This window comes from Aureobasidium melanogenum (genome assembly GCF_000721775.1).
Source record: "Aureobasidium melanogenum CBS 110374 unplaced genomic scaffold scaffold_11, whole genome shotgun sequence".
NCBI lineage: Eukaryota > Fungi > Ascomycota > Dothideomycetes > Dothideales > Saccotheciaceae > Aureobasidium > Aureobasidium melanogenum.
Genome location: NW_024470063.1, coordinates 91,839 through 116,171, shown reverse-complemented (window position 1 = coordinate 116,171; position 24,333 = coordinate 91,839). Strand labels below are relative to the sequence as shown.

General features: G+C 50.3%; 8 protein-coding genes across 8 annotated transcripts; 3 read left to right on the top strand and 5 right to left on the bottom strand.

Annotated features, from left to right (window-relative positions):
• Nucleotides 1-708: 708 nt before the first annotated feature.
• On the top strand, nt 709-5,305 carry M437DRAFT_75543 (uncharacterized protein; the record flags this gene model as incomplete). Its single annotated transcript, XM_041026444.1, has 3 exons — nt 709-893; nt 957-1,059; nt 1,118-5,305. 3 exons carry the CDS (start codon nt 709-711, stop codon nt 5,303-5,305), a joined length of 4,476 nt encoding a protein of 1,491 aa, XP_040879400.1.
• Nucleotides 5,306-6,459: 1,154 nt separating this feature from the next.
• On the top strand, nt 6,460-7,377 carry M437DRAFT_49454 (arad-like aldolase/epimerase; the record flags this gene model as incomplete). The annotated part of the gene is made up of 1 exon (XM_041021838.1): nt 6,460-7,377. One exon carries the CDS (start codon nt 6,460-6,462, stop codon nt 7,375-7,377), a length of 918 nt encoding a protein of 305 aa, XP_040879399.1.
• A 331-nt stretch (nt 7,378-7,708) lies between these two features.
• M437DRAFT_66249 (uncharacterized protein) lies at nt 7,709-8,869 on the bottom strand (the record flags this gene model as incomplete). Its single annotated transcript, XM_041024709.1, has 4 exons — nt 7,709-8,125; nt 8,180-8,314; nt 8,374-8,673; nt 8,726-8,869. 4 exons carry the CDS (start codon nt 8,867-8,869, stop codon nt 7,709-7,711), a joined length of 996 nt encoding a protein of 331 aa, XP_040879398.1.
• A 2,556-nt stretch (nt 8,870-11,425) lies between these two features.
• Nucleotides 11,426-12,854, bottom strand: M437DRAFT_49189 (putative delta-9 desaturase; the record flags this gene model as incomplete). Its single annotated transcript, XM_041021797.1, has 2 exons — nt 11,426-12,749; nt 12,805-12,854. 2 exons carry the CDS (start codon nt 12,852-12,854, stop codon nt 11,426-11,428), a joined length of 1,374 nt encoding a protein of 457 aa, XP_040879397.1.
• Nucleotides 12,855-16,833: 3,979 nt separating this feature from the next.
• Nucleotides 16,834-17,874, bottom strand: M437DRAFT_49778 (L-lactate/malate dehydrogenase; the record flags this gene model as incomplete). The annotated part of the gene is made up of 3 exons (XM_041021892.1): nt 16,834-17,223; nt 17,273-17,559; nt 17,622-17,874. The coding sequence occupies 3 exons, from the start codon at nt 17,872-17,874 to the stop codon at nt 16,834-16,836; spliced, it is 930 nt and encodes a 309-aa protein (XP_040879396.1).
• A 726-nt stretch (nt 17,875-18,600) lies between these two features.
• M437DRAFT_66246 (uncharacterized protein) lies at nt 18,601-19,881 on the bottom strand (the record flags this gene model as incomplete). Its single annotated transcript, XM_041024708.1, has 3 exons — nt 18,601-19,050; nt 19,103-19,376; nt 19,427-19,881. The coding sequence occupies 3 exons, from the start codon at nt 19,879-19,881 to the stop codon at nt 18,601-18,603; spliced, it is 1,179 nt and encodes a 392-aa protein (XP_040879395.1).
• A 1,761-nt stretch (nt 19,882-21,642) lies between these two features.
• On the top strand, nt 21,643-22,205 carry M437DRAFT_49485 (uncharacterized protein; the record flags this gene model as incomplete). Its single annotated transcript, XM_041021844.1, has 2 exons — nt 21,643-21,755; nt 21,809-22,205. Coding segments are annotated over 2 exons (510 nt in total), but the record flags the coding sequence as incomplete, so codon positions are not given.
• Nucleotides 22,206-22,917: 712 nt separating this feature from the next.
• Nucleotides 22,918-23,430, bottom strand: M437DRAFT_75537 (NAD(P)-binding protein; the record flags this gene model as incomplete). The annotated part of the gene is made up of 2 exons (XM_041026443.1): nt 22,918-23,294; nt 23,343-23,430. 2 exons carry the CDS (start codon nt 23,428-23,430, stop codon nt 22,918-22,920), a joined length of 465 nt encoding a protein of 154 aa, XP_040879393.1.
• Between the last annotated feature and the right edge of the window lie 903 nt (nt 23,431-24,333).

The following is a 24,333-nucleotide window of genomic DNA, read 5'->3' as shown; positions in this document are numbered from 1 at the left end:
CAGTAGGGCGGCGCACGGACGTTATAGACGTTATTCGACGAACACCCAGTGGTAGCGGAGACGTGTGAAGCTGACTCTGAGCGGTGGGCGCGATTCTGAGCTGCTCTTGTTCGCGCTTGTTCGTCTGGCTCTCCTCATCCCAAGGCCGTCGTCCTCGTCGCTCCTTCCCAAACACCTGCGACTCTGGTCGACTCCAGTATTCATCTTCCCCAACGACAAAGCAGTGCGTCGATCGACAGAGTGCAGCCGTGTTTTTCTGGCTACCCACACTCCGAGCCTCCGGGACGCATCCATCGTGCATCCTTGTTTGACAGACGTTTGGGCTACAAAGTCGCGGCCTCTTTTTGCGCCAGTGAGACAGCACAGTCAGCACCCCTCTTGGACACTCGACACGACACGACTGGAATTCTTTTCTTTCTTCGCATTGCCAGCCCAACATCTTGGATATTGCTGGCCAATAGATCACCTTCCGGCTACCAAATTAGCGTCATCTGCCTGCTGCTTGACCTGGTGCTACTCGACTACCCTCGTGACACGCGCCCTTCGACGACCACGAACGAACGCCCCTTCTTGTTGACCCTCTTTCCTGCTCAGACATCTTCCTGCTGGTGCATGCTCGACACACTCACTACCACCGTCACTATTTCCGGCCATCGTGCCGCCGCTGCCACTCTCGACTCGACCTGATCCAGCAAGAATTTCGCCGCCATGGATCCTAATGCCTTTATGGTTGGAGGTGGCATGCAGATGCAGCAGAGACCACAGCCTCAGAATGACCAGCACACCAACGAACTCCTGGCTAGGATCGTACAAGAGTTGAACAAGAATCCCATACACACAGGATGGCAGGCTGGCTTCGACCTTCGCACTCGTGCCGTTTGCATTCTCAACCTGTGAGTGCTGCCATAACTTGCTATAATGACCCATAGTCGCATGACTGACATATACCCAAACAGAGTGAAAGCACTACGTCTACTGAATAGTGCTAGCGACTTGGCGAGCGCCGTCCAAGTCGCAATGCGCTTCGAGAGTCAGATCATCGCAAACAGTCCCTCCGAGGTCCGTTCACGCTTTGTAAACACATTTCCTCATTCCCACATGCTGACTTCTGGAACAGGACCAGTGGATGGCTGGCATAAAGCAAAAATTGAACGAGATCAGTCAGGCCCACCAACAAGCGCGTATGAAAGCACAGCAACAACAGCAACAGGCCATGGGAATGCAAATGCAGCCCAGTCGCTCGCATCAAGGCGAGATGGCTCCACAAATGCCCATGGCGCCGCAGATGATGGGCCAGATGAATATGCAACCGCACATGCAACAGCCTCAACAACAACCACCGTCACAGCAGCAGCAGCAACAACCGCAGCAACAGATGGCACAAAACCAGCAACCCCAAGCCTACACTCCTGAGGAACAAAAGCAAATAACAAATCTTGCACGCAGCATGATAACTTCAGTCCCCGAAGATCAGAGGAATCTCATGCGTCAGCGTCTGCTAGCCCAAATACCTCCACAGCAGAGGGAACACTACCAGCGTCAAGGAGTTGACCCTCTCGCCAAACACTTCCAGCAGCTCGCAATGAAGAAGTTCAATGCTTCGAGGAGGCCTCAACAGGCTGGAGGACCCATAGACTTCTCATCTTTTGCTGGTCAACAGGCCGATGCCATGAAGATGGCTGACCAAGGTCAGCTTGTCGTGCCAGCTAGCAACAACAACATGGGAATGGATCCTGCAGCCGCCAACATGGCCAACATGGGTCAGATGAACATGCCGCCTGCTATGCAGAACAACCAACAACAGATCCAAAACATGATGGCTCAGAGACAGCAGCAGACACAGGCTCAGATGCGCAACACCCAGATGCAGCAACAGGCCCAGGCTCAAGCTCAGGCTCGTAGCGCTGCTCAGCAACAAGCCCAGCAACAAATGCTTCGAGGGCAGCCCGGTGGCCTTAACACCACTCAGCCTCCACAGCAGAGCCCTGCCATGTCGATGCTTAACCGTCCTATGGTGCCACCTGGCCAACCCTCTCAGACCCCCCCTCAAACTCGTCCCCAGCCCACACCTCAACCTAATCAGCAGATGAACCCTCAGATGATGGCTCAGTTCAGCCAACAGATTGCGAACAATCCTGGCATGTTTCCTACTCCTAAACCAGACTTACAGATTCCTCCTGGAGTTCAGCTCCCTCCCCAGTTGAGGGCCAAACTCGAGGGAATGCCACCTGATCAACAACATCAGATCCTACAAAGGATTCGCGACTCACAAAAGGCACCGCAGCCAAATCAAGCACAACAGCAAATGATGATGAACGGCATGAACCCCGGAGCGCCTATGGGTCAGCAACTACCAAATGGCACTATGGGTATGCCGCCACAAGTTCCTTTGAACCCCCAGCAGCAGATGGCCATGGGTATGCCTGGAGGTCCAAACCATCAACAGATGCAGCAGCGACTTTTGTTGCAGCGGCAGCGGGAGATGGACGCAAGGCCGTTCCCTCCAAGGGTCCTGAACGAAATATGTTCGGTGCCACCGAATGTCAAGACATGGGGTCAGTTGAAGGAATTTGTGCAACAAAATCAGCAGAATTTGCCTCCAGATATGATGGACAAGGTCCGTCGCTTCCAGTCACTCGTCATCCAAAAGCAGCAGCAGCAAGCAGCGATGGCCAATGCCAACGGCACACCTGGATCTCAGATACCCGGCCAATTGCCACAAGGTGCTATGCCCAACCACCCGACAATGGCCGGTAGCCAAGCCCCTCAAGCACCGATGGTACCACAACCATCTCAAATGGGTCAAGGGCCAGGTATGCCCAACATGAACGCAAATCCTCAGAACATTGCCAATATGGGCAACATGCCCATGCCTCCGGTCACAGAGCAAGAATTACAAGCCTTCAAAGCGAGGATTCCTGCAGCTCAGGGCTGGTCGCACGAACAGCTTCGAAAGAACTTTATGCAGTGGAAGTATTCACAAATGCAGAAGCAGAATCCCGCCATGATGAACGCGATGCGGCAAGCACAGATACAGCAGTCTGGAACACCTGGCATACCGCCTCAGAATCCTATGGCACCTCAGGTACCTCAGATGGGTGCTCAATCTGCTGCCATGGTGCCCCAGTTGTCTCAACAGCACAATGCGAACATGCAGCAGCAGAACACACCAGCGAACAAGAAGGGTCAGAAGCGCCAGGGTGCAAGCGATGATGTTGTCGAGATCCCCAACCCAAACCAGTCACCTCAAAGACCTGCACCCAACAACGCACAGCAGAAGAACCAGAAGCCAACTATGCAGCTCGATCCTGAGCAGCTCAAGAACATGCATCCTGACAAGATCAAACAAATGGCACCAGAACAGCGTGCTGTTATGCAACAGTCGATGCAGCAATTGCAGCAGAAGATGCAAATGGATGCTCTAAAGAGAGCACAGTCCTCAACTAACCAGAACCAGAAGATGTTAGACGGGCAGCAGGCATCACAATCGCAAGCTGCACAACTATCGCAGGCTCAACTGCAGACTCAAGGTGGTTCACAGCCTGCGCAAGTCTCGCAGCTCAAGGTACAGCAGCAGAGAGCCAGACTAGCAGCCATAACTGCGGAGACAGAGGCTAGCTACAGGAAGGGTCCTCCTCAGCAGGTGACTGACACCAGCTTCAACGAGGTCGTCCTGAAATTGCGTGGTTGTCGAGACATGATTGTGAAGCTGGATAAGATGCTGCCTACTGCCATGACGTTCGTCAACGACAAAATTGTTCGCCAGATCTGCCTGGAGAGGGCTAAGCTTCTTGGTGAGATGCGCTTGGATGGCAACGTCAACGAATACCTCTCGTTGTCGATACAGCAGATTAACGAGGCCGAGTCGAGGATTCGTCAGTTCATCATGCAATGTTTGCAGCACATACATAAGTTGAAGTCAACCTCCTCACCCGAGCAAGCGCAGCAGAATGCCGACCAAGCGAAGCCCTCGCAAGCACCACTGGCAGCTACCGCTGCTATGGCGAGAACAGCATCCAAGAGCGGAGACCGATCCAAGCCACCTCCAGCGCCTACATCGGCCGTGCCTCCTCCATTCCCTGTCAGTCATCCTTCCCCCCACGGTGTACCCGTCTATGACGGCAGTATTCAAGGACTTACACCCGATAAGCTACAACTCCCTGCCAACAAGCGCAGAAAGACCGGTCAGCCTGGCAGTTCAGCTTCTACACCTGCCAACGCAGGCACAACCCCCGGCAGCATGCCTAGCCCCAGCATCAAGATGCAAAGTCCTGATGACAAGAGGAAGCAAATGCAGCCCAAGGTTGAGCCACCACGAGGTCCGGAGAAGAAGTTCAAGTGCGCAGACGAGTACTGCGAGTTCCATGTCACCGGCTTTGAAAAAGAGGAAGAGCTTCAGGCGCACACAGCGGAAGCACACAAGCAGATCGAGAATCCTCTTGACTTCTTCCTCGAGAATGCGGCTGCAGCGTTTGAGCTCGACATGGATGGTAATGAGAAGGCACAACAGATTGACAGCAAGCCGGTTCTTGCCAGCGCTAAGCCATCTGCACTGGGACCAAACACAATCAAGAAGGAGGCACTCAAGGTTGATGGACACACTCCTGGCAAGACCATCAAGGCAGGCACGCCTTCTCCATTCATCAAGCCTGGAACGCCACCGACCACTGGCCGTACACCGCAAGGTCAGAAGAGATCTGCGCAAGATGAGCCGATCTCGGCATCGCCAAAGAAGAAGACCATGCTTGACACTATGATGGAGAAGGCTGGCGTTACTATGCCGCCGACCGAGAAGCCTGCTGTGCCTGAGGAGGATCGTAAGCAAACTTCGACATCTCCTAACATGTGGAACAGCAATGACGCCGATGACAACTTCATGAGATCTGTTCGTGAGAGTCTCAATGGTCTTGATGATGGGCTACAGTACTCTGATCTGGACTGGCCCGTTGATCCCTCGCCTGATCTCACACCGTCGAGCTCCAATTCTGGTACTTCAGCGGCAACCTCTAACTTCACCGACATTAGCGAGCACGATCGTCTCAAGATCATGTTCGAGAGTGACCCCTTCGGTCTCGGCTCTGGTATCCAATTCGATATGAGCGACGACCTTGGCATGGGTATTATGGGAATTCAATCTACATTTGACAACAAAAAGGAAGGTCAGGACAAAGCTACACCACCACCTGACGTTAGTTGGGACGCCTTGTTTGGGCCCAATGCTGGCTTGGACAGGAACGACACCAATTGGGACAAAGATCCCATGGGCAACAGCATTTTTGACGGCGTTACCTTCTCCGACATTTAGGTCACGTTGCGAGAAGGAAGGAGTTTTCTGTTTCTATTGAGGGTGGAACACACATTTGATGCATTTTCGAGCGTGGAGTTTTTGCCTTGGTGTTTTACCGTCGTTACAGGGGCCTGAGCAATAGGCGAGAAGATTAGTCGTGGTTTTGTGATTCCCAAGCAAGTAGCTTAGCACGTTTTGAACTTGACTTTGCTGTTTTCCAGCAGTGCTTCATCTCTGACTGTCCCTTTGCCAATGTGTCCTCTCCGTGTGCTGAAGTCTGCTACAAAGGTCCTGTAAACATGCACGGTAATCTCTGCATCGGAGAGATGTCCAGGGAGAGCTGGTAGAAAAGTGGCTCTCACGGGTGCTTACCACTTCTTATGAGCTATTGTGCATTTTTACAGCTCTGGTCTGCTCCTGTGCAGCCGTGGGGGATGCATAGAAGTCTCGTACCTTAATCTCAGAATGAGCTATAGGATCCCATTAGAAGCTATCACAATGCACGATACTTTTCAGAAGCAGAGACACATCCGCTGAGAGCCGGTCTGACAAAACACTGACCTTCTAACACGACCAACCATCCCTGAGTTTGAGGTCTGTCGTAAGCGTAACTGTTTGAATGCACGATTGTATTTGTGTCATGAACTCATCCATAGAGAGTCGCTGAGATGGAGGCTCTCAATGGAAATGACTATGAATCAAAGCTGATCGTGCATTGCGACAGCGATCACTCTACTTGTTCTTGTGGCGGAAGCAGGAACACTATCATGCATCTTCTTACATATTGTTGAAACTTCAAACATTCCGTGCCAACGTGGTGGTGGTGGACAGCGAGACTGACTCTGAAGTAACGATTGCGATAGGGCAACTCTATCCGGAATGGCAATTTTATGCGACGAAAGTGGCGGATAGAATGATAAGCACCCTGATCAACCAAACATCGGGCGGGGTGTCCGACAGATAGGCAAGCGACGGCCGACCTCAACAACCTAATGGGCAGTCGTCGCCGACGTTCATAGGCATATCTAGAGGTAGGCACGACTCATTACGACTTGTCCAATTCATCTTTCTTCTCTACTCCTCTGATCCACAAAGTCGCTCCACACTGATCACATAGACATTGTCCTTTCTATACCACCCTTCGAGCATACACACATCACACACACACAGCAATGGCTCCCTCTGCTGTCTCGGCTCCCGAGCCCCCCACCACCACAATGGCCATCAAATCCACCAAACCAGCCAACCCGAACCCGGACCTCGAAGTCGAGAAAAAAGAAAAGACCCCCCTCGAAGCAATCAGCCAAGGCGTCTGCCTCCCCGGCATTCCCAAATACGTCTCTTTCGATGCGCACCGCCGCGACATGTTGCAACACATGGCCGGCGCCTTCCGCGTCTTCGCACGCAAAGGCTACACCGAAGGCATGAGCGGCCACATCTCCGTCCGCGACCCCGAAAATCCACATACCTTTTGGACAAACCCACTCGGCAAGCATTTCGGTCTGCTCAAAGCTTCAGATATGATTCTGGTCGATTATGAGGGTAAAGCTATTGGAGGCAATATGTCGCGTCCTGCTAATGCGGCTGGGTTCTTGATTCATTCGGCCGTGCATAAGGCCAGGCCTGATGTTATTGCTGCGTGTCATACGCATTCGCCTTATGGAAAGGCTTGGAGCACTTTTGCTAAGCCCTTGGAGATGTTGAATCAAGACGTCTGCTATTTCTATGGCGAGGCGCAGGCGGTGTATAAAGAGTTTGGTGGTGTTGTGCTTAATGAGGAGGAAGGTATTAAGCTTGCTAATGCTCTGGGACCAAAGGGCAAAGGCATGATTTTGAGAAACCATGGCTTGTTGACTGTAGGCACTACAGTTGATGAAGCTGCGTATCTTTATACGCTCATGGAGAGGAGTTGCGAGGTTCAATTGCTTGCTGAGGCGGCTTGTGCCAGTGGCATCGAGAAGGTCATTGTGCCTGACGAGTCTGCTGAGTATACCTTCAGGATGGGCGCTGACCCTGACTCTCTTTACGAAGAGTTCCAGCCTGACTTGGAATACGAGGATGTCATGACGAATGGCGATTTCAGGAACTAAGAGCTTCGCATAGTAGTCGGTATGTAGTTCATCTTTACGAATTCATGGTTTTCTTCTTTGGAACTTTTTCAGTTTTGCGAGAACGGCGTCCATCGAAGTCACGTCTACACTCATGGTCTCCGCTGTTCACATCGAGAGTCAGTCTCAATATTGAAAGGAGTGTCTGGACGGTGAACGTCTTTCAATAATGCTGCTGATTTTTTATTCGTATGTTTCTCGACATCTTCTGTCTCAGGGCCTGTATTGAAACCTCGAATGACTAGTCCAGCAATACCAGCAAGCTTAATGTTCAGCGTCCTCTCTCACTCGTTGTCCTCGGTGTGTGCGCTCATCATGTGCTCGAGCTTCGCTTTCTCTTCTTTCCAGGGGCTGGCCTGTTTCTAGGATAAAGAGCCTCGGTCACGAGTCTGTGTCTCCTGGCTTGCTCGCGCTCTTCTTCGTCAAGGTCTGAATCTTCTGCCGAGTTGTAGTTCTCCTCATCTTCCCTGCGCAGAATAGTGATACCACCATCGTTGTGCATAACCATATTCTTGGGTCCCATCTGGGCAAGGGTCATCTTGTAGATTCTCTCTGCGCGGTCCCTCTCGTCAAAGTCACTATGTTGGGGCAGATCGGTCATCCAGCAGACAACAAAGGCGCGTAGGAGTCTCAGTTCTAGATAGATGTGAGCTGCACGAACAGCTCTACCCATGGTCTCCAATTGCTGGGCCGTTGGGATCAGCTTGTCTTCAAGGTCTGGCCACAATTTCTACCTATATGTCAGTAGCTATAGGGAACTAGTCTCTCACGTCAGAGCACTTACTTGAAACTCCTCACGGCCCTTTTGGCAGCTGATTTCAAGGCCCCGAATGATTGGGAAGTTTTCGAAGATACGGTAGAGTGTTGAAGGCCATTCCGCTTCAAAATGGTCGATATAATAATCTCCCGTGTAGAGACGCTAAATACAAGAAGTTAGATTTCCGTACAGCCAAATCGGATGTGTTAAAAGCGTCGTACGTATGGACCATCTTTAATCTTCGATGCGTTGGCTACATCGGCTGCGACAAGATCGATGGCCGAGTTTTGCTTCTCGGCGGGACCAAGCTGGAGAGGGACCAACCGATGTATAACCACCGCAATTTCGATCATTTGCTGAGACGACAGTCCTGGTCGTTTCATAAGATGGTCTTTCCAGAGGACCAAGAGAGCGCGCAGCATTCTGAATTCGAGAGTGATTTTTGCCGTACGGAGGGTAGTTGATAGCTCGACGATGTCCTGGGAAGCGAAACGCTCTGCCTTGAGGTCCGGCCATAATTTCTGAAGGCGTCAGTATGGTAGACATCAAGCTGCAGCCTGTTGTCTCACTCACCTCGATCTCGCCGACTGCTTGGTGGGCAAGGTCTTCGGCGAAGTCTTGATCGATGGCGATGAGTTTGCGAAGAGTAGTGTCCGGTGCTTGATGGCTGGCCTGGTCGTCCTTGTTGAGGTCGATGACAGTGGGAGGATCAGCCATGATCGAGGCCTAGGATGGTGTCAGCGCGTTGGATTATGTGGTAAATGCGTGTACAGAAGATCTGCAAGACTTACAGTGCGCCAGTCGCACTAGATGCGGTTTTTTATACAGACGAAGGATGGCAAAAGTTGTTGTGGGACGGAAGGAAGGTTGTGGAAGAAAGCTGAGAACCAGATAGACAAGTGAAAGGTTCTGGTGGTCATTCACAATCTGGAAGTGACGACCATGAGTGTGCTTTCCGTTGCAATGAACAAATCCGCGTTGTTTTTCTGATGGCCTACGTAGCACCTGCGTTTTTCGTTCGTGGCTTGAATATCTTGGAAGGTCCAATGTAGAAGGCGCGAGACTGACTCTCGATGAGCTCTTTCCAGATCACTTAGGTGACTTCACTTCTGGATTGGTCAATTCTCAGAAGAGTTGGAATCAAATCCTTGCTGTGACAATAGGGATGACGAGATCGTATGTCTTCATGTGGCTTTCTCAGGTACTATGGACGATACTTCTAATACAGGAACCTGAGAGTGACTCTCATCGAGCGAGAGTGACTCTCATCGAGCAAGTGCTAGCGAATTCGTTCAATATATCTGCTCTTTAAAGTGCTGTTCTATCCCAAGAAACATGGCGCCATGCCCCCAGAGTCCTTACCAATCGTGCCTACACATTGCAAAGCTACCACAAAATACAGAAAATCTATGTTAGTATGGAAAGACTGCATCTTCAAAAACAGTCACATAGCCTTCAAATTTAAAAAAAGTATGATAGATAACACTCTCGTACAACCACGACCAGACTTCTATAGCTGAAAAATGTATCTATCTCTTCTCCTTATGCCGAACTCAGTCATAGTATAGCTATATAAATGCACAATTATCTCATAAAGAATATGGTGACCACAGAGACATCCCTACTAAAGGCTATCTCAATGGCCAGTTTTATTTTCAACCTACAACTATGCATTTCCATAGCTTACAACAACCCTTACATCTGGAAATCGAGAAGGAACCATGAGCAAACCCTCTAGAGCTGGAAGATCATGCCTACCTCCCCTCCATGTGCGAAAGACTGTTATGATGTAGCTATAGAGATGCACAATACTTTCGCAAATAGAGAGAGCCCTACCAAGGGCTATCTCAATGGCCTGTGTTATTTCCAACATACGACTCTGCATTTTGACAGCTTACTATAACGCTTGCATCTCGAGCGGAGAAGTAGTCAATCCCAACTCATACCTGTCTTCACCACTCAGAAAGGCTCAGTACACCAAGTTCATACTACCATCTCCCTGGCAGCCATCCCAACACCAATTACTTTGATCACGATCAGACAGCAAACAATTCAGGACGTGAAGTTGCAACAGCTAAAACACAAAGTAAGTTGAACCGAAGTCTGGCCATGAAGACAACCTCCACACCGGTGTTTTGAACAGAAACGAAATTGGAAGACATTTCCTCACGTGGGCCAATGGGCGGTGAGAAAATGCAGGGAATTGCAATGTTTACATTGTTCGTGTTTTCTTCCCATATTTTCCCTATGATCGATTGGATGAACGATTGTTTGGATATTATAGAAAGAAAAGAGGTGCAGGAGAAAGTCGGTCGTCCAACAACGGCAAAGACTGCAGCTCGAGAGAGAGAAAAAAGGATAAAAAGAAGCAAAAATCCACAAGAAGCCCAGCCGATAAGGTTGTGGAGGTGGCTACTGGGGAAGGAGATCTCGTGCTCCTCTTACAGTTTCAGGCAACCAGGCACGTGGTCAGCAATTGTCATTTGTGATATTTGATGTTTGTTATTTGACAACTGTGGTTCGTCAAAAGCAGTCAGCAAACAATCAGGTCCTTTGGGAGGAGTCAGCAAACATCTTGGGGTCTAGTCGAGAGTCACTCTCACGATGCTCAATCCGTATGGTTCGTCATCATTGCAGATGCGGGATCGAGCTCCGTGTCCTCCACGAGTCCCGTCGGTAATAGAGTGCCTAAGGTAGTTATTGAGATGCAAAAATTGTTCAGTAGACAAGCTTGTTGACTTCTCCCTGTGGACTAACGAATTTCAGGTATAGCTATGGAAATGCACAATAGTAATAGAACCCAAGATGGTATCCACTGAGAGGCCACAAGTTATCGACTCTCCATGGACATGGCTCTGCTTCCGGAAACAACTGTGCCTTTTTATAGTCTACATTTTGCCCATAGCTACAGTTGGGAGCAAGTTGCTAGTCGAACAGACGATCACCTCAATGGATATTTTTGCAGGTTGTGGATGGTTAGATATCACAGCGTAGTCACAGGCACAGAGGAAGAAGAGTGATTTCAAGGCGTAAATGACATTATTTGCTCATCCTAAGGATGTGCAACCCATGATAGGGAATTGTAGGTAGTCATATCTAGAAGTTTGCAACAAGACGCGTCTAGAGCGATCGTGATGGACCCAAACCAAGAGTAGGGAAGAGGAGACGCGAATGCTACCAAAATATACAGTATGATGATCGCTGAAAGGCGAGAAACAAAAAGCAAAAAATGACAAGGTTGTCTTAGGCACCAAGCCTCGACGGGGTATCTCTTCATGCAGCGCCAGCGGAGGCAGAAGGCTCAAAGACCTTAGTGGGTTGGAGGCCAGCACGAACGACACGCTGGCCGTTCGAGTCCTTGGCGATGAAGGCATCCTTGTTCTCCTGCTGGGCCTTCTTCCAGATCTCGACTTCCATACCACCACGGATGACACCAACTCTCATGGTGGAGAGCAGGTTGTGTGCAGCGTTGGAGTGGAAGTAGACACCACCGTTGAACATGGCGGTAGCATCCTTGCCGATACCAGAGCGGATCATGGCCTTGCCACCAGGGTGGTCGTTGAAGAAGTCGGTAATATCGTGGACGATGCCTGCGACACTCACTAATTGACGACCGTTCTTGCACTGCTCAACATAGTCATCCCACTCCATGACGGGCAGAGACTCGAGGGGAGTTCCCCAGTCAAGCTCAGCACGCTTGCGGTCAATCTTCTTCTGGAGCTGCTGAACACGACCCTTCTCAATCTCGTTGGAACGGAACTGCTTGAGGTCGTAGGCAAGGCCGAGCTGCTTCCAGGTCCAGATGGACCACTTGGTGGGGTCGTACTGGTGCCACTCGATGGCGTTGCGGTAGTCGGAGGGGAACTCGTGGTGGAAGTTGTGGTAGCCCTCACCAAGGGTGACGACAGCGGTGATGACGTGGTCACGAGGAGAGTTGCGGTCATCGAAAGGCTGGTCACCGAGCCAGTGGGCAAGGGAGTTGACACAGAAGGTGGCCTGCTGGACAAAGAAGATACGAAGAATACCGGCGTAGATGAAACCACCGAGGTAGTCACCCCAGCCGAGACCGGCAACGAGAGTGGGGAAGATGAGACCCATGAAGAAAACAACCTTGAGGTAGTTCTTGTGCTGCCAAACAACGACAGGGTCGTCGTTGAGGTCAGAGATGTCGGTACGGCCAATTCTCTTGGGGTTCTGCTTCATGAGCATCCAGCCGAAGTGAGAGTAGAGAAGACCCTTGCGGACGGAGTAGGGGTCCTTGTCGGTGTCGGTGTAGCGGTGGTGAGCGCGGTGGTCGCGGGCCCACCATCTGATGGAGCCCTCAACAGCACCACCACCAACAGCGGCGAGGAAGATCTTGAGAGGAAGAGTAGCCTGGTATGAGGTGTGTGCCCACAGACGGTGGTAGCCGGCAGTGATACCGAGACCAGTGGCGAAGTAGTAGGCAACTGCCCAGATGGCGGTCTTGAGGTGAAGAGGAGTCCAGAAAGCCTGGACGCAACCGATGAAGGGGATGCCAACAATCAGGAAGACGTTGAGCCAGTTGACGTGCTTGTACCAGTTTGCTCTGGTCATAGGAGTCTCAGTGATGTGAGGCCTGGATATTGGTTAGTGTCTTGTCGATGAAAACAGCCAATTGATGGCGGACTCACTTCTTGGGGTCGTAAGACTTGCTGCGGTTGGGCTCGTCCTTGGAGGCCATGGGGGAGCCCTGCTTGACAAAGTCAGGGTCGACGGCCATCATGCCGGATGCGGGTTGGTGCGAAGGCATGTTGCACAGTCCTTGAGAACAAGTGCAGCGGATGCGAGAGTCTCCTTCGAACAAACGAGTGTCGAGGGGTAGGATTGGTGTGGGTGGAGAGCACTGAGAAGAGAGAAAGAGAGCAGCGCTGGCGAACTCAAGTTTTTGAACCGACGCGAGCTTCGGACAAATGTGGCATGGCCTGATAGACGAGGCGAATACTGTGGGGGAACCTAGCACTCCCGATGGCCAGAATTCACCGTCTTTCGCGCGACTGTTGGGCTGCCCCCAACCAATTCATACGCTACATTGCATCACCTTGCCACTCTAATGGGATGCACAGTCGTGGTACAACACCCCTGCTGCTCTCTGTACCTGCATATATTTGAATGTACAACTGTCTGATCACTCCGCTGTTCCGACCGTCTGCTCGTTCACGCAGCAGCGACAACAACAATTCGTTCAATCCTTCACAAAGGACCCTGAGACACTACTCACATTCCACCGCCAGCTGGCCAATTTTTCGCCACCAGGACTTTTGCCTTTATGGATGGCACGCGAAACATCCGGCCTGCTTGCCGATCTCCTCTCAATTCTAGAAAGCTGTTCCCGAAGCCCGCGCGCTAATCCCGAGGTTCATCGTTGGAAACACGTAAAATCAACTCGAGTAGAAGCCTCCAGACGCTGTTCATCTCTGATCATCTTTCTTTGCTTCTTTACGTCCTTGTCAATGCAGCCGACCACGAATGCAATTGTTGTCCCCTTCTCATTTTCGAGTCAATCTCCTTGTCTCCGCGTCGAGCCTCAGTTTTAGATTGCCAGTGTTGTCTGAGATCTGGTTGAATTCCACTGGTGCTGACCTGCCAAGCATCATCTCGTGCGGAGGCTAGCGTCAGTTGACCAAAAAGGCGTGTCACCTCATGCTTCCTTTCCCAGCAGATGGCCGTTGATGGCTCCAGGCACGCGCGCGATCTGACGTTTGTCTCGACCTGCCTCCTCATTGCGCGTCTTATGCAGAGATATACCTCATTATTATCAATGCTCTTCCATCATCAAGTCGATGCGCGACTCAGCCCTGTATGGTCTCAATCCGGCTCTTTCCAGATTGAGGGTCCTCGCGGTTACTCCCGGCATACATGAAACTAAGCTGTCTTCCCAAAGAGGGAGTGGTTGCGAGCCAATCACGGCCGTTGCTATCGAGCTGCCTTCCACCTGGCACCTGCTGTTATCCATGTCCTATCCCCAGACTTTGTGTCATGCAACCCAAGAGTTCAACATAATTCTTCAGTGAGCGATTATGCATCCTGCTCAACCGACCACTCAAAGGCGTACTCACGTTGAATACATGGACTTCGTATTGGCTCTTGATCCTTTCAACAAGAAGCAAAGCTCCCAGCTGCACCACCCTTATCGTTCAGACAGCCCACGCACATTGATCGCTGGTACACCTCTGAACCATATGCATGACGGTTTATCAGCGCTTCCCCATACATGAATCAAGAGTGAACATACTGGGGTTCCTCAGTGGACCTCACGTCATTTATCTGGTATTGGATATCCTTGAATGTCATCAGATTGTTGCGTCTCATAATGCCTTCTCTGAACTGAAGCGATACATCCGGACGAACAAATCGCTCACACCTTGTTCCTGGTTGCTCTTACTATCTGGCCCCCATTCGATTTTCACATGCAAATTTTCGTACTTGCTTGGGTTGTTCAACGCTTTCTCAATCATTCGAGTATTGCATGGGGCTCGAGATAACAAAGCTACGTGCCTCAGGGAACAAAAACGCAACCAATGAGCTCCATTCGATATCGCTCATTCACATGGAGCTCAACACCCTACTGCGTCATCTACTTGTTATGCTCGTGCCTTGCCGAATGCTGCAGTTGCAACGAAGACAAGGATAATCACGCAAGTCAGATAGCAAAGCCAACACATCATGACTGTTGACGTTTCTCAGCTGCTATAAAACCAGACTCATTCGGTTCACCTTCGGTAGGCCATAAGAAGTTTCAACTCAACAGCGAGCCTTGTGCATCAATCTTGCGATCTACAACATAGACTATCAGTAGCCAGCAGTCTGCTTGAATCTTGTGCACAGCCAGGAGATAAACACGTCTGACGGCTATATTCTCACGCTATCTCTTCTATCCGGCTCCACCTAAGGTCGATAGGACATGTCTTCGTGCTGTCTTTTGAGCAATGGCATCAAGTTCTATCCACTAGCAAGGCAGGTATCTTGTGGTATAGATACTGGTCATTACACAACTGCAAAAAAGCTAAAAGAGACATTTTGGAGGCAACTGTATTCCTGCTTCCCGTTCGCTATTTACAATATTTGTCGATCATGGCTAATAAAGTACACCACAAAATGTGTGAACCAGATGTAGCTCCTCCACTTCCCTCCATACGCTCTTATAATTATGAATCTGTTCACTATGTTCCTTTTCTGGTTTTGAAAACCAGAGAACATACGTCCATGATCACAGAACTGTGGACCTGACGAGTTTCTCCTTTCGAGATAGATGTTAGCAATAACGACTATGCTCCATCAGTGGTGTACCTAGCCCCTTGATGGCAACCAGTTCACGAGCCCACCTCCTCGGTTGGGAATACTCGGCTGTCCTGACATCACCCCAATCGTAGGATGTATGTTCTTGTGCGGATCTATTCTTACGCCTGAACAAACGAAACTTGTAGGTCGGAGCGCTATCATGTTGTCTAGTATGTTTCGGTGATATCTTTTGATGTAGAAATAGGAGACTTCTGCCTGTCCTGGGTGGGTTGTTCCATACATTGACTTGCCGCATCTCGAAAGTCAAGCAATGTAGAAAAGTATCTACTTGCTTTTCGTCTTGCACTAACCGTTGCCGAATGATAGTCCGGCTCTCGATGCGTGCGGTAGTGATCCATCCTTCGACGTCTTCGATATCAAATTGATTCTCGATATTCGCGATTCTATCCTGACTTTTTCCTATTCTTCTTCTCTGTACTACAGGAATGACGATCGCTTCATCATCGCTTATCAAGTTCTGTCAAAGTACAAGATAAAGGGAAAATCAACATCGCAAATGCTAAGAATAGAAAGGCTTGACTATAGCTGGCAATGTAACAGAAACTCACTCTTTCCAAAAACCCATATATGACGATGTATATGAGTGCACAGATACATGAGCCTGTAGGCTTATAATAAGCACACTCACATTTAGATCAACAACTTTGCCTCTCGGGAAGTCAGGAGCCGCTATAATATGTTCACTTCAACGGGTCACACAAATCCACCCGACAAGCACGCTACATAATGCGGCTTTGGTAGCATTTCTGTCAAGTTCAATCCAGCGTCTCTAGACGCACAGGCGGAAGAGAGTATGCATCCTCTTCGATTGGAACAATCGTCACCATTTCTGGGCTTGCGGTCTTGGTCTCTAGAATCAATCCATAGTCAGGAGAGGCAGTAGGTCAACGACCCTTGAGTCCTGCTCCCTCTCTCCGCAGAACCTCACAATCGGAAATATTTACCGAGTCAAGCAGGGGTTTGGGGAGCACGAGTGACTTGCCAGGATCATGGACCTAGGTTCGGCTGGTGGGGTGGTGTCGGTTGCTCCAGCTCTGCTAAGGGGACATTTGCCTGAGCCAGACATGTCCATGAGGGCGTCCTTCGTACATGGCTTGGAGCGATGCAAGGTGGTTGTGGTTGTATTGTTCGTCGATTCTTAGCGGTTTTGTGTCGTTAGAAGATGATGCTTGTTGCCTCTGTGGGAGGTCCACTTGGTGTTTCGGCTTCACTGTGGCGCATCCACTTCAAAGTGTGACTACCGCTTTGAGGAATCTGGTTTTGGTAGTGGAAAGTTTGGGGCCTGATCGCGGCTTCTTCTCTAGTAGATATTGTTTGAGATGTGTTCATTACGTTCATCGCACCTTCTTCAGGCTCCATGTCTACTCCTTGGACTGCTCCTTCTCCACATCGTCAATGATCTTCCTCAAACTCTTGCCGCTCTGCTCGAACTCCTTCCTCTCACTGTCATTGAGCTCAATCGGGATCTGTCTGACAATACCCTTTCTGCCGATAACCACCGGCATCGAAAGGCAGACATTCAAGTCATCTTGGTAGTGACTGATGGGTCTGATGTTGCATTGGTCAAAGAAGATTGACTTGCAAATGGAAGCAGCTACGCCACCAATACCGTAGGCTGTGGCACCCTTGGACTCCATGATTGCAGCGGCTTTCTTCTTGGTGTCTTCTGCGATGGCATTCTTGTCGATGCCAGCATCTGGAAGGGCGCGTTCAAGAGGTACGCCGCCTATCGATGCATGAGACCATGCAACCTAGTGTCGGGTTAGTCAGGATTATGAAAGATACACAGTCACAACTAACCATCTGCGATTCACCGTGCTCACCCAGCACATAAGCGTCAATAGAGCTAGCGGCCACACCACACTTCTGAGCAAGGATACCACGAAGGCGAGCACTGTCGAGGAAGGTACCGCTACCAAGAACTTGGTTCTTTGGAAGACCCGAGAACTTTTGAGCGTAGTAGGTCAAGATATCTACAGGGTTGGTGACCAGGAGAATGATAGTGTCCTCGCGGAAGGGCTTCATGTCCTCAATTGCTGAGCCCAGAATCTTGAGGTTGCGGCCAACAAGGTCGGTACGGCTCTCTCCTGTTACAGAATCAGTACACGAATTCGTAAGCATCGACAATGGTATTTCTTTCGAAACTTACCCTTCTTCTGTGCTGCACCAGCAGTAATGACGACGATATCACATTGTCCAGCTTCCTTGTGTGTGCCAGCGCGTACCTGAGTACTCGTATCGCCATGGAAAGTAGCATCAGAAAGGTCCTGTACCTGAGCATCACGAACATCCTCCTTAGGATCGACAAGCAGGATCTCTCCAGCAACAGGGTTCAGGATCAGCGAGTAGGCGATTGTGGAACCGACCTCTCCAGATCCCAAAATGGCGATCTTCGAAGTCATTGACTTTTGCGACATGGTCCTGATTGTTTGTGTGAAGATTGTGTGTTTGGGTTTCAAAAACGGCCTCTGTTGAGTGTTTGAAATGCTGTTGATGGGTGAGGTAAAGTGGTAAGTTGAGGTTATGTAGGTTGCTTTGGAGGTGCGAGATACCCTTGCAGAAAGAGAGGGTGTTAGAGTAGGGCGAGCAAGGAGTCCACCGGATCGTGAGGCTACGCGTAACGTCATTTTGATTGTGTTCAACGAACTTCGGAGAAGGTGCTGTCCAGAAAACGCGTTGCAGATGTTGCTGAATTGGAAGTTAATGACGTCGATATGGGTCATCAAGGTGTTGAGAACAGAACTGTTCTCAACAAGATTCTTAGCGTGTTGCCATCGAGCAATGAATGGTTCTCTCGTACTCTTATTCGAAGAACATGATGACCCTTTCAGAGACGTCGAAGTCATGTCTATTGGGGACTGAGTGGCATCACCAGAGGTCAGTCTCGTCGAGGGGGTCTTTGTCACATAGAGCCATCTCGTCCGTTCGTCAAGAACCATAACCACGTATTGAGAGCTGAACATTGAGACCACACTGGACACAAGAACAATCAAAGTGAGAGCAATGAAATTCGTACTATTCGTGACCTCGGATATCATGTGTTACTGGGTGAGGTCCGTCCATAAAACAAAGCAAATATTAAAAGCAACTTTTTGGCCGTAGAAGAATCGAAGATATCATGTTCCAGCTCATTTCGGAACGCCGATGCTGTTCCAAGTGCCGTGCGCGATCGATCCTGTTTCCTCATCGCGACGAGTCGTGCGAATAGCGTATGAGGTCTCCACGCGGACGCCATCATCGACATCATAAGGGTGGGCCTGGCTACGGTTGCTTCTTGTGTAGACCATCTTTTCTGTCGAGGCGTTGCTCTCAATGTCGAAGTCGTCCGAGGTTGGGGTTCTGTCCTCGAGTTCGTACTCATTGATAGTACCTGATTTGTCGACTTCACTAGGAAGCTTTGTGCCCTTGTATGACCTGTTGTGGGCTGAATGTAGGTTGTGGCCAGATCTACCATATCCCGAGCCTCTTCCAGTAGCGTTGGGATCGTATGGGCCTGGGAGCCAGAATGCTTTGCCGAAGAGAGGACGAAGGATGGGTACGTTGATAGTGAAGATACCGATGAAAGTTTCGCGAACACCCTGAGACGTCATTAGCATGTTTCTTATACGAGACAAGACATCAACCACATACCCATCCGTTGATGTTGGCGGCAGATGGTGCTGCATCAAGCGACAATACAACACGAATAATAGCAGCAGCGATGACGAACAATCCTGACGAAAGGACAATTGCAATGACGATCTTCTTCTTAAGAGGCATCTTCAATTGCCAGAGCATTGGGATCGGAACCATAAGAATGGCCGCGTCGGTCAAGATGTTGGGAATGGCGACAGCGAGGAAGTTTTGTGGTCTGAAAGAACACTTCCATGGAGGCACGGGTGTCACCTGCCAGTTCTTCTGAGTGCTAAGATAGTGTTAGACAGAATGCATTGACCCACAGACTCAAGTACTTACGGGAAACAACCAAAGATGAGTACAAACCAGACAACAACGTAGCTGATACCAGTGAACCAGAAGAGGTACTTGATCATCTTGTTGTGGAAAGAGCCCAGCGTCAAACGCTTGTAGAAAAACAGCATAGTGAATTTCATGGACCAGATGAGAGCTGGGTAACTGCACCAGGCTGTGTACTCCAGCTTGGATCCATAGGTTATGCGATCAATGTCCGCTTGAGTGGCAGTTCGAAGCCATTCCTCGGTGACCACTGAGCTCTCACCAGTGTGGTGGACGATATGTACGGTGACAGCATCGATTGTGTTGAAGATCATGACAAAGAAACAGAACAAGTCGTCCCAGTAAAGACCTCTTAATCCGACAGTTCGTAGACGGACTGCATAACGAGTGAAGAGGATGAACATCGAAATGGCGTAGAGAGCCCAGATCTCTTGCAAAATGGAATCGAGAGCCATGGTGGTCTACGTCTACCCTGAAGAGGGCTCGAAGATGGGCATCCAATAAGAGCTGTATTGAAATCGATGGATCAAAGAGAATCCAAGACTTCCCTAGGGAAGAAAAGACAAGAAGGTAACAAGAGGGAGGATGGAATTGTGTCAAAAGGATACAGCCAGCAGCAATGAGAGGGATTCAGCCATAGTTAAAGTGCGAAAGTATGATGCAAAATGGTCTCAGCCTACCAGTCGTAGAGTTGAACACTAAAGATAGCCCTGAGTCAATAGGGCGACGGTCAAGCCTACTTTAGACTTGAAACGGCTAGGTATTGCCCGTTTGCAGAGTCGAGATCTGTCAGCTCTCTTCTTCTAGAAGGAACGTACACAAACAGCATTAGAATGACTCGTTCAACAGGGCAGCATTCCCAATACCACCAAAGAAGTGACCTAATGCCCCTAGGAACAATTCAATGATGAAAAGATTCGCGCAATGCCTCGATAGTCTAGTCCAACCATGTAATGATATAGGCTTCAGCCACACTCGTGGAGTGACAAGGTATGGGTATCGGCTAAAGCAGATTTCAGCTTCCGAGTATCTGGAAGCTGGTGGCCTTGCAGTCGTGATTGGGCAATGCAAGTAGTTATTTCGCATTGTGTGGAACAGGGTCGGAAAGGTAGCATGGCGGCAAACTCAGTAGCAAGCGAGAAACGGCATTTCAGATCCGTACCCGGCTGGACGATTTGGGTTTGAGAAGGCGATTCCAGAAAGGCAGGTGCAGGTTGGAGCCGAGAGGATCAGACCTCAAACCGTTGTGCATAACTGTTGCCGGCGGAACGGGGAAAAAGGCTCCAGGCAGTTGGATATTCCATCGAACACGCACGTACTCGCCGCACTATCAGAGAACGGATTGATTCGACATAGAGTAGATCTTGTTTGTGACTCGGTAAACTCTATACATAGGCGGTGAATCTCGACTGATCATAGATCAGATGGATTTGAGATCGATGTGATTAGAGATTGAGGCCAAAGCATTGTGGGGCCAGGGTACAGTCCGTGGTCAAGGCTTACGGCGCCCACGTGTGCTTCTGCTAAATGTCATGGCAGAAGGGTTGAGCGGGTGAAAGAAATTGTGACAAGAGTCAAAAGACATGTCGACAGGACAAAGCCGCATGTGCAAGCGAGTGAGGAAGTTCTGACTCGCCTTGTGCGACTCCGTCGACGTTGTGCCGTATATCGATAAAGTTTCAGCTGCCCGCGGGACGGCACTTGAGGTGGAAATCAAACAATAATGTGGCCTGGAAGTCGTCTGAGTATCGAGTGGAAGCGGAAGCGCATGCAAGGCCAGGGTGGGTTGGTTGAGCGTGCCCTAGCAAGGAGCTCGATCGGTAGTATCGTCAATTGAAATCATGCATGCGCTGAACGAATGCGGCAGTAGTAGCGACTTGGCCATGACTCTTGAGACTTCAACCAATTCTCGAGCTGCGATGACACCACAGGCCGACGGCCAGGTGAGATCATGCAATGGAGCAACGGCACGCGAGGCAAGCCCGTCCGAGGTGATGCCTCAGCCTCTAGTTTCTACTTTATAGAACAGGACGGCACTTCGAGTACTGTAGTCTGTAGGTATACAAAAGACTTGGCAGTCGACTGCGGGGAAGAGCTTCGAGATTCGAGAAGATCTTGATTGCAGAGCTCGTAGGGCTGACTCGATGCTGTGACCATTCCCAGCTGCACTGCTGCAGTAGACTGCCGCTGTCTGTCAGCTCTTCCAGATCAACATTATGGCTGCGCCCAATCGTCCGCGCGTCTTCCTCGAAATCACCATTGGAAATGAACCTGCAGGTCGTCTAACCATCGAGCTCTTTACTGATCGGACTCCAAAGACATGTGAGAAGTACGAAATATTGAGCTTCCCTTTGTATACACTTGCACTGACTCCGCCGACAGCTTTCGCGCGCTGTGTGCAGGTTCGCACAAGAATCTCAGCTATGCCCTCAGTCCCTTCCACCGCATCATTGACGAATTCATGGTACAAGGCGGAGACATAACCCGCGGCGACGGTACAGGCGGCGACAGCATCTACGGCGGCGACTTTGAAGATGAGAATCTAGGTTGGCGCGACATGGATGCTGCCGGTCTGGTGTGCATGGCCAATCGAGGAAGGGCTACCAACAGCAGTCAATTCTTCATAACTCTCGACGAGTGCCCGCACCTGAACAACAAACACACCATATTCGGACGCTTGGTGGGAGGTGAAGACACTCTTGCTCGCATGGCAAAGGTCCAGGTCGACAAGGACGACAAACCCCTCGAGCCGGTTCTGATCGCTCGTTGTGGAGAACTTGAGCGCAGGAAGAAGGCTCCCGTCGCATCACCCGAACCAACGAGCAAAGACAGAGGGCGAAGAAATAGACGCGGAAGCTCTGCATCACTCTCGCGCTCTCCCTCCCCACGACCCAAGAGGAGCCAGCCAGTACGAAGACAAAGCGACCACATAATCGACGAAACTCTGCGCGGTAGAGTACGCGCAAGATCGGATGACGAAGATGTAGAGTCGTCTGCAAAAGAGCGTGCCATCGAGTCCGATTCACAGAGCCCAGACAGCAGGTACAAGCGGAAACGTAGTCCCAGTCCGTCGCGAGGATATGAGAGAAAGAAGGCCAGTCGCGAGTCAAGTCGAAGTCCGATAGACTCACGCCGGCGAAGAAGAAGCTTGCCAAATCAGTACTACGATCATGATGCACCAAGTCAATCGAACGATAGTGATCGCAGACGACACAGGAATAACGATCGGTACAGACCTGGCAATGGTGGTAGGAATTACGACAGAGACGGTGGAAGAAGAGGTGGAAGGAACTCATACCGCCCACCAAGGCAAGAAGAAGGACGTCTGGGTGGAGATTCATACGGTAGTGCTGGGGCAGGAGCGGGCGAAGAGAGCACCGTCAAGTTCAAAGGCAGAGGCCATATGAAGTTCAGGGAACCAGATAGGCGCTGGTAATGATCATGCGTAACGTGAAATGAACAATTAGATGCAGCACACTGCTTCCTTTTCTTTACAAGCGACCTTGCTCCCTTCCAGCGGCTCTGAGGCCACTGTCTCCATCAACGAGGACACACCAACCTTCTCCACCTCTACCTCCATCACCACCTACCGCTGCACCTGGAAATTCCTTCTTCGCATACTCGAGGATGTCGTCGTTGAAGCTGCCAGGCTGAAGCCACACAGCTCTCACACCAGCCTCCTTGGCCTCTTGCAGTAATTTCTTGGTAACGGCGGGAGGTGTGATGACGCTCAAGCCCGTCTCTTTTGGCTGCTGCAGAGCTGAAGGCGAAGACACGGTATCGTAGTCCTTGGAGGCGACAGAGACACTTGGTCGTGATGGATTGAGTGGTGTGACTGGTAGCGAGCGCTGGAGGTACCATGCAAAGACTGTAAAGTGTTAATGGAGGTTGTGAAGGTGCATCGAAGCATATCTACCTCTGTGGCCGAACTTGGAGGGGTCGCTGCTTGCGCCTGCAACGGCAAAGCGAGGACTGGCGAGGAAGTTCTTTACAGCTGCGTTCATGTCTTGAGTTGTCATCGTTATCGTTCTATGGAGATATCGATGGAGGAAGATACAGACTTGAGGTGATGACTGAATGATCACATGCGGACTTATGGAGTTAAGGCTGTGCCGAGGTATGAGACTCTGGTTCTCTCCGCGATCAAGTCAGATTGTTAAATATACGACCCTGGTCATCGGATAGTTTGCAACATGTCGGGACCGATACATCCTTCTAGGCCACTTTGTCCCACAGAGAGATATACTCAGAGCTCTGTGATGGATCATGACTATTCCTTGATAGCTGCGTGTAAGAAAAGCGAGAATGTTCAACTGGTGATGCTTTTCTCTCAACCGCGAGCAGATTTACGTAAAGACACACCTGTCCAATAAACCATGACACACATAACCGACATGTAACAGCCAATCGAGATCAATCTTCACAGATAAGCTGCTCCAAGCAAGTTATATTGTCTGTACAAGCACTGCAAGAAGAAGTAGAAAGTGATAGGTAAAAGGCAGGCACAGTTGCCTAATCGGGGAGTGTGTTGATGAGTTCCGCATGGCAACGGGCCTGAAAGCGTGCTGGGCCGCCGAATGGCCGCAGCGCAGATTCGACACAAACACATCAAACGACTCCTTTATACTGCTGAGGGGTTCTTACAGACGCAGACAGCCTCACGGATACCTCCTCAGTCGCCAAAAGCCCAGACTTCATTTGTTTAGAAGGAACTAGACAAAGACAAGAACACACACAACCAAAAGATGGTGAGTTGATCTGTTTACTGCGGGCAGACCCTGCATGGAGACCCGAAAGTCAAGATGCAGCCAACCAAAAGTCGCCAATCGCCCTGTTTTGTGTCGGTCGATAACTCCCCGTCCCAAGAACAACACACCACAACAACGGCCATTCCACTCTTCTCCACC